Genomic DNA, 16,928 nt, shown 5'->3' on the forward strand with positions numbered 1-16,928 from the left:
TGCCCTGAAAGGCTGACATCAAAGCTCCAGCGAATTTCATCCCCCAGAGCCAGAAGGGCTGGTGACAACATCTAGCCCAACTCCCATGCAAGGCAGCCCAGAACCACTAGCCAAGGCACCACCATACTTCGCTCAACTCCCATGCTCTTTCTAGAAACATACTCTTGATGCAAAGCCAAGTGCAGAAAAACAAGCCACATCCCTACAGAACTTGTTCAAATACTTCTTTATGTCTAAAACTCTACATTTTTCTATTTGAAATTAAACTTTCAGCCATGAGCCCTGGTTCTGCCTTATCTCAGGAAAACACTGTTAGGTGGCAAGTGGCTTCACAACACAAACTTTGCAGCATCCGAGCGTGTGGCAGGACTTACATCTGGAGCCTTCGTTGTGGAGTCAACAACTTTGAGGAGAGCGGACTTCACAGGAAAAAGGCTGCAGAAGACAGTAACTGGGCCACTGGAGCACCTCCTTACTAATTATCCCAGAGCACCCATTTGCTATGTAACCAAGGAAGAAAGCATGTGAGACTTCAGCAAAGTTGTCTTCAGCAGCTTATGCAACGCTCCTCTAAGCCATGATGCAATTAACTGCCAAGAAAGTGCTGAGGGAGTCAGAATTAGGAAGCTATAACAAATCAAGTATATAATCCTACACCATTTACATTTAAAACAGCTGAATTGCTTATAACTCAAAGTGCTGTAGCACGTTTACAATTTTATTTCATAAGATCTAGATGTCTTATCCCCTGGGCAGGACAAATGAAACAACCCAGCTTCAAAGCCAAAATGGGAAAAGACTCAAAAAAAGGTGCAGCCCTCCAGAGCATCCTGACCTAGGTGGTAACACTTGCCATCCTGAACCCCCAGCACACCCCCAAAGGCACTGGGAAAATTCAGAACCACTACAGAATCATGATTACCCCAGAAGTTCTTTATCAGCTCTCAGGAAATCTGAGCAGATGTACAATATGGAGACCACTGGCTTCAGAAAGCACTTTCTCGTAAAAACAAAGGTGCAAGAGCTTCAACATTCTTGACTCAATATGCAGTCAACTGGCAGAGAGAGAAAAGCAACCCTTGTTCAGTTGTTAAAAAAGGCTGGCAATCTTGTCTGTTTCCTCAGCATTGAAACAGACACCAAGCAGCACACAACAATCAAAACAGAAATTAATTTACGTATAAACAGTTTATCCCTTCTTGCCTTAACTCTTTAACTTATAATTATCATAAAGTTACATTCCCCAAAAGTTTGTGCATTATCCCATAACAGAACATCAAGTGAGCTCTTCCGAACCACCAAGCTGAACAAAATTTCCATTATCCTAAAATTATCACAAAACACTACCTTTTTAAAAAGCAAAGGGGGAGGGTGGAAACAGACATTTCTATAGACTCTGTAGACTTCTACAGGAGTCTATTTAAAAAAAAACACAACAAACAAAACCAAATATATACACACAAAAACCTGCTCCTTTCTTAAAAGACAGTAAAAGCAAGGCGTGACAAGGTCCTCAGCTTAAGCTACAGCGTCAGAAAAAGAACATACACTATTCAACACTGATGTCTTCAGCAGTCCTGGCATAAAAATGGTAGGGCAGACCCAGATTCAACAGCTATTGAAGATGACGGGAATTTCTCCGCTAATTCAGATGAGTTTTAGATTGGACTGCTGGGCTGAAATTGCTGCTAATTGCCCAGAAGGTAATGCCAGTTAGCAAGGAAAGCAACTCACAGACCCCACAAAATGCTTTTAATTTCTGCCAGTTACACAAAGTACAGAATAAACGTTCAAGAAAAACATACAGAAGTGTCACTTGTACTCAAAAAACCTCATCATCATACAACCAGCTGCATTAAGATGTGTGACACACGGTGACCTGACACCGAAAGATTCTGCTAACGCCAACAACTGGCCTTCCCAGCCTTCACCACCACGCGAAGGAGGGCTGGCCTTCCTCCTCCCCAGCACTGCAGAGCAGGTCACACTCTTTTCAACAGTGGGAACACTGCAGATTTCAAAGCATCAGGTACTCGTTCAGAGTCATCAGAGCTGAAGCACAGCTGGGGCTTATGCCCATATGGCAAATTTCTCTTTTTAATGTAACTTTGATACCGAGATGTGTTAAATCTTTGATTTCATTGGCAGATGCTGACTGTATTTGCCTAACCTCTGAAGCCTGCTGATTGACAGTGTTAATGCACTTTTTAATGGATGAAAAGGGAAATGACAGCTTTTGGCTCACTTTCAAGCATGTTTCTTCACTGCAAAATACCCTATAGCTCAATGTGCTTTTCATACAACCTAAGAAATCTATTCTTTATTGTGTTGCTAATAACTGGTGGCATACTGAAGAAAAACAGGAGCTGGATAGGAATACTTACTCAGGGAGCTATGTTATTTCCTGAAAGGAAGATGTTTTCTTCCTTTCTTTAATTTGAGCTGCATTGATCTGATCTCAGAAAACCCCAGACGGAAGTTAAACATTAATTCAAAATAATTTCTCAGCTCTTTCTACATCAAAGTTTACCCCGAGACTTTTCAAGAAGATCAGCTATGCTAACAAGAAGCTAGTGGTCCAAGTGTCAGAGGTAATTTGTATGGACTACTGTCCAAAGCAATACTTTGGAGGGCGGAGGGACCGCATCCTTACACACGAAGGGAACCGTTTAAATGCAACGGCAACAAAAACCCACAGCTGATGAGCCTCACCTTCACGATGGAGATTCAGCTGAAGGGAGAACGACTATAAGCAAACAAAACTATTCAAAAATCCAGCTAGATGTTTTTAGTTCCCAAGCAAATTGGGACAGAACAATCTTAAAGCCTCCCTAGGAGAGTAAGGAATTTCTCTGACACCGTAATTTGTTATGGACATCCACAGCAAACTGGGACACATCTCTTTTTGGAGACAGCAAGGAATTTCCTATAAAACATTTAAGTGATTCTGTTGAAGAAATAGATTAAACTTCAATGGAATCTCATAAAATGAGAAGTCTGGTACAAAAGATTCTCCCTTCTTTTCTACTGGCTGATGTGCGAAGCTCCGTCAGCCCCACGTGGGCTGCGTTTTGTTGCTGGCCTCTGCTCTGGTCACAGAGCATGGTGTCATTATCAGGACTCTCAAGGTGGGGAAGAAGGCACTGAACCTTCTTCTTAACCTGTCTAGAAGCCTACCAGCCATCGTCCTCCACCCATCCCTAAGTCTACAAAAAGCTATTTACTCCTTTGTGTCCCTGAAATGGCCCTGGGGTCTGACTGTTAATTATGAATCCCATTTTACTCTGAATGTCAACCATGATGGCAACTGTTGTCTGCAGCATCCACCCTACAGCAAGCGCCTGACACCTTACGCAGGCCTAGAAGCCCGTGACAGGGCAAAGAGGACCATGAGCAGAAAAACAGCCTAATATAATTCAACAATAGCCGGCTGTAACAGTGGCCATTTATTTTGCAAAACTTCCTATCTAGAAGATAATAGCAAGAACAGAAGCAGAGTTTTAAAACAAAACTGCTTTTCTAAACACAGAACCGATTCGGTTACGAGAGGCCTGGCTGTCCACGAGACTCTGCCCAACGAAAGCTCGCCAGCATGGTAAGATCGTAATGACGGAAGACGTGTTCCAAAGTCTGCTGCTTTTCAAAGTCCTGTAACTCTAGTGTCACTTATGGTAACAGGACTTGTGGCCAAGAAAGCCCCCACTACACCAAAACTCATGGTTTTACAGCCCCTCGTTGCTTCACTGGTGTAATAAGGAAACCAGAACTCACACAGCCACGAAGGCACCAGGGACACGCCAAGAAACCAGCAAGTCTGGGGTGAGGAGACACTGGGGTACGTGCTCCACATCGCGGCAGACTGGCAGATATGCCAGGTATGGGTCTGCCTCTGAGCAAGGTCTAAGATTCAGAATGCAGAAATTCATGAAAGGGTTCTCCAACCATAACAGATTAACATTTCTATGGAAAATGGGATGGTGCCAAGTCATAACAGTCTCTGTAAAGTCCTAATTAACATGAATAACACAGCTGGATATTTTATGTATCAGCCTTGTAAGTCCCTCCTTCCTGCCACTTAAAGAGTAAAAATAGTAGAATGTTTTATGGAGGTTAATTCATGGCTGCTTAGGTGTGATTCCACTTTAAGAGAAGGCACCATTGCCAGCCCCTCGCAGCCATCCATCTGGGAGGCGTATGGACAGTCTGCCTTGGCGGTGGTTGCTGAAGGAAGTTACAAAACAGCAGGTTTGTCAGGGAAATGCGGATACTTGGCAGAATATCAACAGAAGTACCTTTCCTTCCATTCCAGACGTGGGCTTCAAGGTAGAGGAGCTGATATTATCACTTGGCAGGTTACAAGATAATCATAACAGAAAAGAAAACAATCATGACAAGGTAAAAAGAAACACACAAAAAATTCTGAAAGAAAAACAGCATGGTTTACCATGAGATCAGACAGTTGTTTTATCACTCTGATGGCAGTTTAGTTCAGAATATATTTTGGCATGCTTCTTTACAAACACACAGTATCTGAATTGATCTGAGGAGGCGGCAGCTCCCAGAACTGCACGATTTCATCTGGGTCCCGTACCAGCAGAGCTGTCCAGGAGAAGCGCCTCAACCGAGAAGCCCCACACCGCTGGGCTACTCCCAGGGCTGCTCAGCCCCTGCCACACCACCAAACCCAGGCTGAAGAGCCGGTCTGCTCCAAGCTAGACGTGTGGTACGGACCTCTACCCCAGCAAGACCCAAGGCAGATGGGCACTGAGCCACGCTGAGCATCTCTGCACTTGAGCCCCCCGTACAGCAGCGCAGCAAAGGCTCTCCCTGCTGGGAGCCAGCCCAAGTCTGTACTGGCTAGCACTGACCCAGACACGAGCTGGTTTGTGTCTGGGTGTCTCTGCATTAACGTCTTCAGCTTACAGGGGAGATGTAAACAGCTGGTTTGGACACAACACAGCAAGCCGAGGAACCCAGCCTCCCCAGACCACAGCGGGAGACACCCACGTAGCTCTTCAGGCACCAGCTCCAGTTCAGCCCGACTCACTAGTGAATACCCAACTGCCGCATTTTGGACCACCTTCTTCACCTCGCCAAAGGAATCCGTTCCCACTCCCCCACACACATGCTCTCCTTCCCAAATACTCTATGGCTGAACCAGCCCATCCTGCCTACATCAATAAACTGTATAATTTCACTTTGCCTGTATTTTGTCAGATTTGTATGCTTAGCTGTTCCTGTCAAACCAATGTTCCAAGTTTCAAGTTAAATATACTTAGCAATACAAGCTGCTGCTAAGTCCCTATTACAAGGGTCCATTAACCAGAGCAGGGGATAAACTGCTTAAAGTCGCACAGAGAAGAATATTACAAATATGCTAAAGAGCACTAGTTTAATTTGGCAGCTGAGGACTCCATTTTTTTTCCACGTAACATTGAGAAGTGACATTCAGACTTGTCAGAAAGACTCCAAATCATGAAATTCTTTTTCCAGCGTTCAAGTACAGAAATCTGATAAACACATACAACACCAGCAAGATAACAAACTGTGCAGGGCAGTGTCTACAAAGCCAATTTGACACAAGTCTGGCTCTCTGCAAAAGAGGACGCAGACATGGGCCATTACACAAACAGAAGCTCTGTAGCGCAGTGCCCAGCGAGGACGGCAGCCTTGCCAAGAGGCAGCTGCAGCGCACCATGCTGATTACCTCTGAATGACTTCTAGTTCTGAACGCCGGCAGAGCGGGTTCACGTCCTCCCCAAGCAGGGGAAGAACATGTTGCACTTGACCTAGAAACGACGGTCTGGTCGTATCCATTTCCTTGTCCCATTTGTTTACTTTGTTATGATCTTCTCCAGTTCGCCCTGCACTGAAAAGGCTTCTTACCCACACCTGAAGTTCTGCTTGGACTTGGCATCCGCATTACCAGAACACACGTGTACAATGTGCATGTCTCACACCTTTGCTATACAGAATAAGTTCTTACCTTTGCTATCACATCCTCTTCCTTCACCCACATCTAACTTTCTTCTTGTGCTTCTGTATGCTCATTTTTAACCTCTTTTGTCAACTCTTGAAATAACAGACCCAATTTAAGAGAAGCTTTGTGCATGCTATTGATTTTTCTTCTAAACCAAACTAAGTTTTAGTAGAAATTCAAATGGATGAGCAGGATTAAAAGGGTAATTTTAGATATACCAGAAGGCTACAAAGCCCATTCACAGTGATGAAGGAAGACTGCATTAATCTCCTAAAAGGACTCAAACGCTGCAACTAGAGCAATTCCATTTCTTAACATGAAGAAATTAAGACAATTTCCCTTGCAGAAATTTCCATAACTACAAGTAATTATCTTCTACTCCAAAATTCTCCAGTACAGCATTTACGCAAAGAGTATGCCTACCAAATGCTCTATTTAGAAAATACAGGAGGAACTGTTTCTTTGTGAATTGTATGTTGTGATCACACTGATGAACCCACAGTTCTGCTCTGCCAGAATATGCATCTATCTTTGATCATAACAACAACCACCACCAATCCCTATCTGATGACCCTGTCATTAGGTTATTATGAAAGCCTGAAAGATACAGACTTTTAAAAGTGCATGCAGACAAGAGGAGGAATAAACCATATCCACGGATTAAGTCAAAGGAAGATCAAGTTATAATACTGCGTTGTCCAATGAAGTTCTTTTCTGCTGAGTAAATCAAAGGCTCAAAGCCAGCATTTTGATGTGCATTCTTTTGGGCAATAAGGACAAGTATGGCAACAGCTGCTGCAGTATTTGTAAAAACTGTATAAACTCAAACAAAATACCAGAGGTTACAAGAAACTAAGCTTTGCATTTGTTCTTCTTGTGCATAAGGAAAATGTGCGTCGGGAAAATAAAATGTCGGTTATTCCCTTTTTTTTCATAAGCAAACATGTACAATCCCACATACCTTGTCACCAACCGTGGGAGCAGAGTCTGCTGGACTGCTGCTGCCACTGCACACCTCTGTTGCCATACAATATCCCCGGTTACACTTTACTCCTAATCCTGTGCTGCTAGGGCACGGCCCGGGTCTCCAGCAGCGCAGCAAAACAGAGCCTGCTCTGAGCCCAGGCGAAGAGGTAGTGCAGTGTTCACTACACTGCTGCAGTACCTGAAAAATCAGTGACGGACTGAGCTTGCTCATAGCATGGCATCTTCTGAGCGTTTCAGAACATCAGTTTTCATACGAAGCTTATTGGAGCTCATTGCTACTCTATTCAGAGTTGTATCCACTGCCTGCCGTCACGGCTTGTAAAGGTTTGGAGATAACGTGTACCCTGAGAAGTCCAAAAAGCAAAGCCCTGTGACTGGCAGCTAGTTCAGCCACAGAGCCTACATCTCCTTAGACCCAACAGCTTTGGAACAAGCTGCTTCATTCCAGGTCACTGTTAGAGGAAAGCAGGACAGAGCTCTATCGCTCTGCAGACACACTGATTACCAGCTCAGATTGCTGAATTCAGGCATAACATCACTCCGGAGCCAAGTACTGTATGGCCTTAAATGGAAAAGATCTACAATACTTAACAGGTCAGGAATACTATCCATTTTTGTTTATTTAAGCATATAAGAGGGCAAATTTAGATTTTAAAAGCCTCTTAAGAAATAAGTGATAGGAAAGCTTACTGTGAATGCTTTTAAGTGCTCTCTGATAACTACCAGTTATAAAACTGGGGGGAACCAGCAGGGGTGGGGAAGGGGGGGGCAGAAATCAATCTGCTTATTTTCACCTAGTACGAGCAGAATTCTACAAAACAGGTTTGATTTTCCAGCTTGGAAAATCAGAGCACTTACCACACTGGTAAATCCTGATGCAACCGGTCCCACTATTGCCCGTAACCTACTAACCTGTAGAGAAAGGAACCTAAGGGTCAACTAAGCTCATGCTTCTTTGCAGAAATTATCATTGTCTTGCAGATGTTTCTCAGTCCTTCTTTCCTGTTCTGTAGCACAACTCATTTTCACCACGCAACACAGAGGGAAAAGGTCACTTTTACACAAGCAGCCCGCCCGGGAATCAGCCCATTCCATCCCCTATGGGAAAGAACTCTACAACCTGTGACATTTTACAAGCGATACAATACAGATTGCATTCACCGTATTTTCCCAACAGCGCTTCTGCACAACAGGCCACACAAGCACCGTTACTGACAAGAGTAAGGTCACGAAAAGATATTCCATTGCTTCTAATGAAATTAAGAGACTGTCTCACAGAAGGCGTTTGGGTTCAGGCAGACTCCACTTCAACTCTAAATTGCACGGGGAGTAAACTGTGTGGACGTGTATGCTCAGATTAAGTCACAGCATGGATAGATGGCGCCATGAATTGTGGCACAGTTACAGGCTAAAAGGAAACCCATTAAAAAGAAAAGTCTGAGCTTTTGGGTCCTACTCTTACGCTTTTTAAAAATGAGTGACCAAGATGAAATGCACTGTTACCTTCTTGAGCATGTATTTAAAATCCGAACGCAGCACTCAGACATATCACAATACCATTATGCTTTTCAAAGACTATAATCAATATAACACATCAGCCATATCTGTATCCAGATCATGTATAATTTAATTACCAGCCTCCTGAGAGTCTGGCAGTGCAGCTGTGCTCACCCCAACGCACTGGATGTCTCACGCTTGAATTTTAGCCCGGCTCCCCAAGGAAACGGGCTTACACCACGCACTGGCACCCACCTGCCCGCTCACCCCAGCTCTGATGGCTTTTGGGCCCACTGACCGTTTGCCAGAGAAATGTATTCCAGTGGCAGGGGCCACCCAGGCCACCAACGCCACCCTGCTCTGAACCAGCCTCCTGCTACACTGAGATGCTGGGGGAACCCGAGGGAAATGGAGCCAGAGGCAAGTCGCAGAAGTCCACAGGAGAAGAGTCTTTATTAGTTCTGGTGCTCGTGAAAAAATTTAGTAAACAATAGTCATTTTCTAAACTTTGAAAAATATATGTGGTTTACAACAGAAAAAAATATTTCAGTCACATGCAAACTCTTTTTTCCATTAACTGAAGGCAAGGTAATGCCTCACGCGCTACGGACAATAGTTGTAACTTAGCATCACCAAACAAAGGAGCCTACTCCAGGTTTACACACAACACTAATAAACCATGCAATCCTATGCTGCACAGTTTAACAGTTGTAAAAGCAAAAATCCCTCAATGAACAAAACACCTTAAACAATAGTTAAAAAAAAAAGTGGGTAAAGCAAAAGAACATGAGTACAAATCCAATAAATAAAACAAGACTCCTACAGCAGCACACACATTCAGCTTTTGTACTGACAGCTCTCATACTTGGACATTTTAACAGGGAAGAGGCAGGCAGATCCCTTCCCAGAAGTCACTTTCGGGAATGACCAACAGCTATAAACGACCAAAGCTACAGGAGCACTAGGGGTGCCTTCTCGAGCGGTTTGCACAAGTCATTTTCTTCAAACTGCTCTGCAAAGCACATGACTGCAACACTACAAAGGCACTCGGGCCAGGCCAGCAGAAACCCTGGCCACACTCCCGTGAGTATGCTGGCAACACTGACAAAATAACCTCTGCTGAGATTTTACCGGCACTACAGTTGAAAGCAGAGCCCATTCCAACACGAACATAGTTTCCATCACATCATAGCAGGAGTAGGAATTATTTTTTGCTCAGACTAGTAAAATGTTTGACAGTTCAGACGAATTCAGCTATCATCTGTACCCTCTACACAATCAAATTTGGTTGCCCAAAATCAACTCAATTTGGACACAAACAATAATGCAGAGGAAAAAAAATAACCCTCTGACATCGTGATTTAAGCACAAGCGGGTGAGCCAATACTGCAGAGTGAATCCTGACACTCCGAACGGAATCTTCCAGAGCCGAGGAGTCCAGCCAGCAGCCAAGAATAATATTTCAGTGGTTCAGTCGATACTGCTGTAACCATGGCCTGGAGGGGTTTCCACAGCCATAACCACAGGAGTGACTGAACATTCAGTTGAAAATAGTAAAAACAGACATTTAAAAATCTATAGTTCGTGGACATCTTAAAACCAGTCTGAAAGGAGGCACAGAGGGGCTCAAAAAATGCACAGATGATCCCATCAAGCTTGCCCTTCATCTGTTTATCCTGCTGAAGACACAATGATTTGAAATAAGGACTGCTCTCACTAGAAGCAATCGCCTCCTTGAAAAAATTAAAGGAACAGCTTCAGAACAGCTGAAAGGAGATGAGGTATCAGTGACACAAAGCCTGACAGATTACCCAGAGATGCAGTGGCAACACACACTCCAATCAGGACGTTCTGAAGCACCATTTATTTCCATGTCTAGCACTCAAAGCGAGAGACGCTCTCATGCATTTCACATATGATTTCTATTTCTTCCCTGATGTAAAACACAGTAATCACACATCATGCTACAAAGAAAGAAAGAGCGCTGCTGGCTCAAGCAAGTTTTTCCAAAAGGAAAAAAAAAAAGGGGGGGGGGGGAAATAAAAAGTGTAATAGTCCCCAGCTGCCAGGAGCAAGGGGTCACTGCTGGGGAGGGGTGCGCTGCACACTCAGTTCGCTGGATTTTCCCTTAAAAGAATGTCAATAAAAAGCGCTGCCAGGCGCGCTGGAAGCAGAGCGTCCCGCCGGGCGCCCGACCGCGCCAGGCACCGCACGGACACCGCACCCGCGGCAAGCGCCCCGCCGCCGGGCACCGCGCGGAGCCCCCGCCGAAGGGCGGCCCCGGGCAGCGCGTTCCGCCGGCACCGCGCTCCGCGCCCGCCGCTCCGGCCCAGCAGCCATCTTAGGAAGCGGCCCGACACCCAGGCCGGCCGCCCGGGCCCGCGAGGGGCGGCGGGGCCGAGCGGAGGGGACGGCGGCCGCTTCCCCGCGGCGCCCGGCGGGGCGCGACAACCGCCGCGGGGAAACGAAAAGTTCGCGACGTCTCTGGGACGGCCGGGGCGGCACCCGCCGGGGGAGGGACAGGGAGCGCGGCGCGGCCGGCCCCGGGACGGGGAGCGGGACCGCGACGGGGGGCCGGCCCCGCCGCTCCGCCCGCGGCTGCCCCGGGCCCTGCCCGCCTCGCCACCCACCTTCTTCCGGGGCTGCCATTTCATCATATTTGTAGAGCGGGGACGCGGAGCATCAAGGTCGCGCGTGGGTGCCGGCGGCGAGCGCAGCGCGGCGGCCGCCCGCGGTCATGGTGCCCGGCCCCGCCGCGGGGCCCGCGCCGCGCCCCGCCGCGCCCGCGGGAGAGGAGCCGGCCCCGCCGCGCGGGCCATGGGAGCGGGGCTCTCCTCAGCCGCCGGCGGCCCGCTCCGCCGCTGCGCTCCGCCAGCACCGCTCACGCCCGCGGCCCGTGGGGAGCCGCGGCTCCCGGGCGCATCGTGCGCGGCCGCCCTGCGCCGAGTGTGGGGCCCGGCGCCGCCCGCCGCTCCGCCGCGCACGGAGGCAGAGAGGGGCGCGGGCGCCGGCAGAGCCCGCCGCACCGCCCCCGCGCCGCCGGGACCCCCGCGTCCTGCCGCCGCCCGCGCCCCGCCCCTCGCGCCCCGCCCGGGCCGCCGCAGGCCGAGGCGCGCGCGGACCTCCGGGCCAGCAGGCGGCCGCGGCGCGCACAGACGCCGGTGCCGCCCGCCCCGCCGCGCCGGCCTCTGTCCCTCTCGGGGCAGCACCGCGCCGCCCGCTGCGGGCGGGATGCCGGGCCCGGGGGCGGCGGCGGGCAGACCGGGGCAGTTCAGACCAGGCGCGCGGGCAGAAGGGCCGGAGCCCCCGCTCTGTCGCGACAGGCTGCGGGCGAGAGCAGGCTCGGGTGCTCGTTCAGGGAGTTGAACCAGAGGTTTATTGCGGGAATATCGGTGAGGTTTCCGCTTTTTATCGCGGTTGGCGTGTTTGTTGCGCTGCGCCTGGTAACTGATAACAACAACGCTGCGGAGAGCGGCAGCGCCGGGCGGCTCGGGCACCGCGGGCCTCTCCACGGAGCGGGTGAGGCCGCAATGGCAAAGCTGCAGCCCGAGCTCTTGGCACTGCTCCGAGACAACTGTAGAACATGAACAGAGTCTCCGGAGAGTTACAAATCCTTAATACGTGAGCACAGCACAATTCAACTGGGTTTTACGTTCGTGAAGTGGTGCAGTCAGTGTTCCTTGCTATGATCAATGACCATCAAAGCCACCTGAAGCAGTTCCATCTTGTCCTGCACTACCCCCAAACACCTGCTCTCAGTTCTGTGCTTCCGTTCGCACTCCTTCAACCTGGATTACTGACAGTACTTGGGGCAGCATGCTATCAAATCGCCGAGGAGATGCAAGTGAAAAATAAAGCTTTGAAAAGCAGTAGGGACAGACCAGAAGAGGCGTGGTGGTGCAGAAAAAGAGCTCCATCTGGCTTGACTCATAAGAGCTAGCGTATCATGGAGCTATGCCCTGCTAGTATACCAACAGTAGAGCCAGTGTGCCCTGAAACTCACTGATTTCCACAAATTTACAAACTAATTGCCTCCCTTCAGCCCACACCTGGGGCTAAACAACAACCCGTTGTTCTACCACCCAGTGTCCCTTCCCTGATTGAGAAAGGGAACTGGGAAAAGGAGGGAGACTCATGGGTTAAAATTTAAACAGATTTAATAAAATAAGAAAACCGATATCAATGCTAATACAAAACACACAAAATTATACTTAGCCCACAGAGTTGTGCTGAGTCGCTCCAGGAATGGCAATCATTGATGAGAATGAGAAGGAGAAAGAGAGAGAGGAGAGCAGAGCCAAGAGCCCCCCACCCCCAGCAGCTTTCCCATTTATAGTGATCCTGACGTTAATGTCACAGCACACACCTGTGGGGCAGCCTGGGGCAGCTGCCCTGGATTTAGCTGCTGATGGCCTCGATCACCAGCCACAGCTGGGCACACACTGAAACAACATGGAACAGAAAAGGGATTCTGTACATTTTATCCCCATGAAACCAAGACACTAGCATTGACAGTTCTGAAGAGTTCTGTAAATGGCAGAGTCAGTAGTCGAGTAAAGAAAATAAACGCTCAGAATCAGACAATGCCATTTACCATGAGGCTGTCAGAAAGAAGCTTAATTTAATTCACAGACAGATTGCAAAATGTGTTGTTTTGACATGATCAAGAGGAGGCTTTTCAAATTCTTCCTGAGTAAAGATAATTATCAGGAAGCAAAGCAGGAGCTGTGCAAATACACCTGTCACAAAAGGGAGTGCGCTGGTTCACTCCTAATCTTAATTCTTACTCCAGTGATTAGCATTTCTGCTATATTTAAACATTTTTTTTCTGCTGTTGAAAAAAAGAAATAAAAGTTGGTGCTATTTTCAAAGCCATAGAAAATATTCAGAGATATGAGAATTCAGTTTATTGTGTCATTCTACAGTTTAGCAAGCACCTAAACTGGACAGTATTCAGCAGGTATATAAAGACTTAGGGTAACAACTTGATCTTACAACGTACACTTTCCTGTGAACTCATTGGACTGGCAGTCTGAAAGATGCCAGCATTTTAACAGTTAACAACACAACACAGCAAGAGGGCTGTAGATCAAGCTCCTAATAGCCAAGTCCCTTGGCAAATTCATGAAGCATAATAAAATCAAACCCTTTTATTTCTGAATTTATTAAAGCAGCTTTCAATTCATTACAACGATTCTGCATCTATCGCTTTGTCTGCCTCAAACTAGCACGCTGAACACAAGCCCTGCACCTTGCAACTGTGTAAAGACCAGATACAGCACACTTGATCTAAGCTACAGCAGCTGCTAAGCAAGCGTGACCTACAAAAGGGAGAAAGCATTTCAGAAAATTCTCCTAGTCTGGGAGAAGGGAACTTCCTTAAAGTGCAGTAATTGGTATCCTGGAGTTCTGAGAAGAACCTCACTTCTCTAGATTACCAGAAATCAGCAAATGCTAACTCATCTCTAGACGTTAATTCATGGCAAGTTCTCCTGCAACTTACAATCAAAATTTACTTCCAGTCTCCACACTAAAGGTGCTCTGGGCACACTATCTACCATTCCTTTCTTATGTAGGAAGAGAGAAGTACAAAGTTCAACTAAAGGTGCTGGGCTTACTTAGGATTATCACAGTACGTGCATCAGAGAAAGTGCCCAGTAAAAGGCAAGAAGACAGTAGGTCTTCTGGTCCATCTACCTTTTGTTCCTGTTGCATTTTGCTACTGGACTATAGCATTTGGCCCTGTTCTCTTGATAATAAAGATCAATTGTTCTACACTGTATAGCAGTAGCACGGATTATTTTCATTATTAGGTTACCTGGGGTTCACATCTCAGCAGCTGACTCTCTTCAAAAGACTGAAAATCACTTCAGAAAACACTTTGTTTAGTCAAGCAGAAAAAGCTCTTTTCACAGGGGTATAATCCAGGCTGAAAAACCAAGGAGAGGGCTTTGAAAAATGAGGACATACTTATCTGGAAAATACCACTTCTGACAGGAGAAGCAGCTGAGAAAAACTGGTTGCTTAACACTAATTAGAGCGTTGTAGCACGATTTCGTTCAAAGAGATGCAGAACTGAAATGAACTGAAGATAAGGAAATACCTACAGCATTTATTACTGGGAACTGGCTTCATTAAGCTGGAGGGGTAAGGGAGGGAGGTGGTCACACAGGCCAAATTATCTCAGGGCTGTAGGTGCCTGTTACTAGTTACAAATTATTCAGTGGTACCATGAAATGATCAAATAAGTTAATATAAGATGAGGGCTAATCTTGTTGTGATACAGAGTCCCCTGCCAAGTACTGATACCTGAGCTAGGACTTAGGGAATGGATCTTGCACAGATCTCTCTTCCACACGGTCACAGGGAACACAGGACACTGCATTGCACGTTCCTCTCCTTGTGATTCATCACCCTGGCTTCCAGGCACTCATTTGTAAGTATTTTCTTCAGAAAGCAAATCTGGCTTGGAGTGGTATTTGCCTAATACCAGGGGGATTGACTAGATGACCTTCAGTGGTCCCTTCTAACCCAAACCACTGTGATTCGATGGTTCTGTAACGCGTATCACTGACAAGCAGAAACACAGGAGGCAGCGAGCATTCCCACCGAAGATTTGCCTACATGGAAAACAAACCCACCAGAAAACACTCATCTTTGAAGGGCACGCAAGTGCACGTCCCTATTTTCTACCTCATTTGGGGCTTTTGGCCTAAAATTAGGCAGTTCTCTTTTAACTAATGGACCAAGTCCCGTGATAAAACTCCATCCATTTCACACCCTTTGGGAAATACACGGTGAAACACTGCATCGTTCTCGATGCCACCCTTTGGTATTCCAGATGAGAGCCCTACTCCAGCCATGATGAGGGAATAGACTGGGGAATACACAGGGAGTACTGTCAGTCGGAGAGGGGAAGGGGTCCTCATGGACGGGGAATTTAGAAATAAATATTTTTGACTGTAAGTAGCAGAATTCAAAGGCAAGCACAATTTCTTTCCATGTTCCAATATTCACAATGTTCCCTCACATCCCCGAGAAATGTTCCCAAATGCTGTAGGTCTTTGAGGAAACTCTCCCGTTTCACATGCCAGTGATTTCAGAGGGGATGCTGCTGTTCATATATTCGGAAGCCGCTCTTCCTCCCTCGCCTCCCTCCCTGCTCCCACCCGTTGCCAAGCAACTCCAGCCCTTCTGCAGGACCTGCCTTTTAACCACCAGCAGCTTAAGCCATTACCCTTTACTGAAAAATACAAATGTAAGAATGAAAACAGACATGGCTAAAACAGAAAAGCATACTTTCCTTTAGCACTTGGATCATTTTGTGGGAACCTTGGAGGCTGCAGTTTGTCTGTAGGAAGTAAACCACAGAATCCCAGGATGGCTGAGGTGGGAAGGGACCTCCGGAGGTCACCTCATCCAGCCCCCTGCTCAAGCAGGGCCACCCCAAGCCGGCTGCCAGGACCGTGTCCAGGCAGCTTTCAGCTGTCTCCGAGGAAGGAGACTCCACCACCTCCCTGGGCAACCTGCGCCAGTGCTTGGTCACACTCGCAGTGACAAAGTGTTTCCTCATGTTCAGAGGAAACCTCCTGTGTTTCAGTTTGTGCCCACGGCCTCTGGTCCTGTCCCTGGACACCACTGAAAACAGCCTGGCTCCGTCCTCTCTGCACCCTCCCTTTGGGTATTTATACATAGCAAGTGTTAAGAGCACTTAAAAAAAATTTGCAAGAAAGTAGGTCACGCCTAATACTTCCAATCAAACATAAAATTCATAGAATCATAGAATGGTTTTGGTTGGAAGGGACCTTAAAGATCATGTTGTTCCAACCCCCTGCCACAGGCAGGGACACCTTTCACTAGACCAGGTTGCTCCCAGCCCCATCCAACCTGCCCTTGAACACTGCCAGGGAGGGGGCAGCCACAGCTTCTCTGGGCAGCCTGGGCCAGGGTCTCACCACCCTCACAGCAAAGAATTTCTTCCTCAGATCTAATCTAAATCTCCCCTCTTTCAGTTTAAAACCGTTCCCCCTCGTCCTGTCGCTACTTGTCCTTGTAAAAAGCCCCTCTCCAGCTTTCCTGTAGCCCCTTCAGACACTGGAAGGTGCTAGAAGGTCTCCCCGGAGCCTTCTCTTCTCCAGGCTGAACAGCCCCAGCTCTCTCAGCCTGTCTCCAGAGCAGAGGGGCTCCAGCCCTCGGAGCATCTCCGTGGCCTGCTCTGGACTCGCTCCAACAGCCCCGTGTCCTTCTTCAGTTGGGGGCCCCAGAGCTGAACACAGTGCTCCACGTGGGGTCCCACGAGAGCGGAGTAAAGGGGCAGAATCCCCTCCCTCGCCCTGCTGGCCACGCTGCTGGGGATGCAGCCCGGGATACGGTTGGCTCTGGGCTGCCAGCGCGCGTTGCCGGCTCATGGTGAGCTTCTCATCAACCATCACCCCCAAGTCCTTCTCCTCAGGGCTGCTCTCAA

The 16,928-nt window shown here is 47.7% G+C and overlaps 1 protein-coding gene across 3 annotated transcripts in view; it reads right to left on the minus strand.

Moving 5' to 3' along the window:
- TTC28 (tetratricopeptide repeat domain 28) overlaps positions 1-16,928 on the minus strand; it is a 127,529-nt gene that overhangs the window by 78,795 nt on the left and 31,806 nt on the right. Inside the window, exon 1 of one of the 3 annotated variants that reach the window (XM_068412217.1) lies at positions 11,095-11,178. The exons of the other annotated variants lie outside the window; for them this stretch is intronic. Within the exon in view, the coding sequence (XP_068268318.1) occupies positions 11,095-11,121 (27 nt within the window). The 5' untranslated portion in view covers positions 11,122-11,178. Of the gene's footprint in view, positions 1-11,094; positions 11,179-16,928 lie in introns of those variants that run through there. 3 annotated transcript variants of the gene reach the window in all.

This window comes from Nyctibius grandis, chromosome 14, assembly GCF_013368605.1.
Source record: "Nyctibius grandis isolate bNycGra1 chromosome 14, bNycGra1.pri, whole genome shotgun sequence".
NCBI lineage: Eukaryota > Metazoa > Chordata > Aves > Nyctibiiformes > Nyctibiidae > Nyctibius > Nyctibius grandis.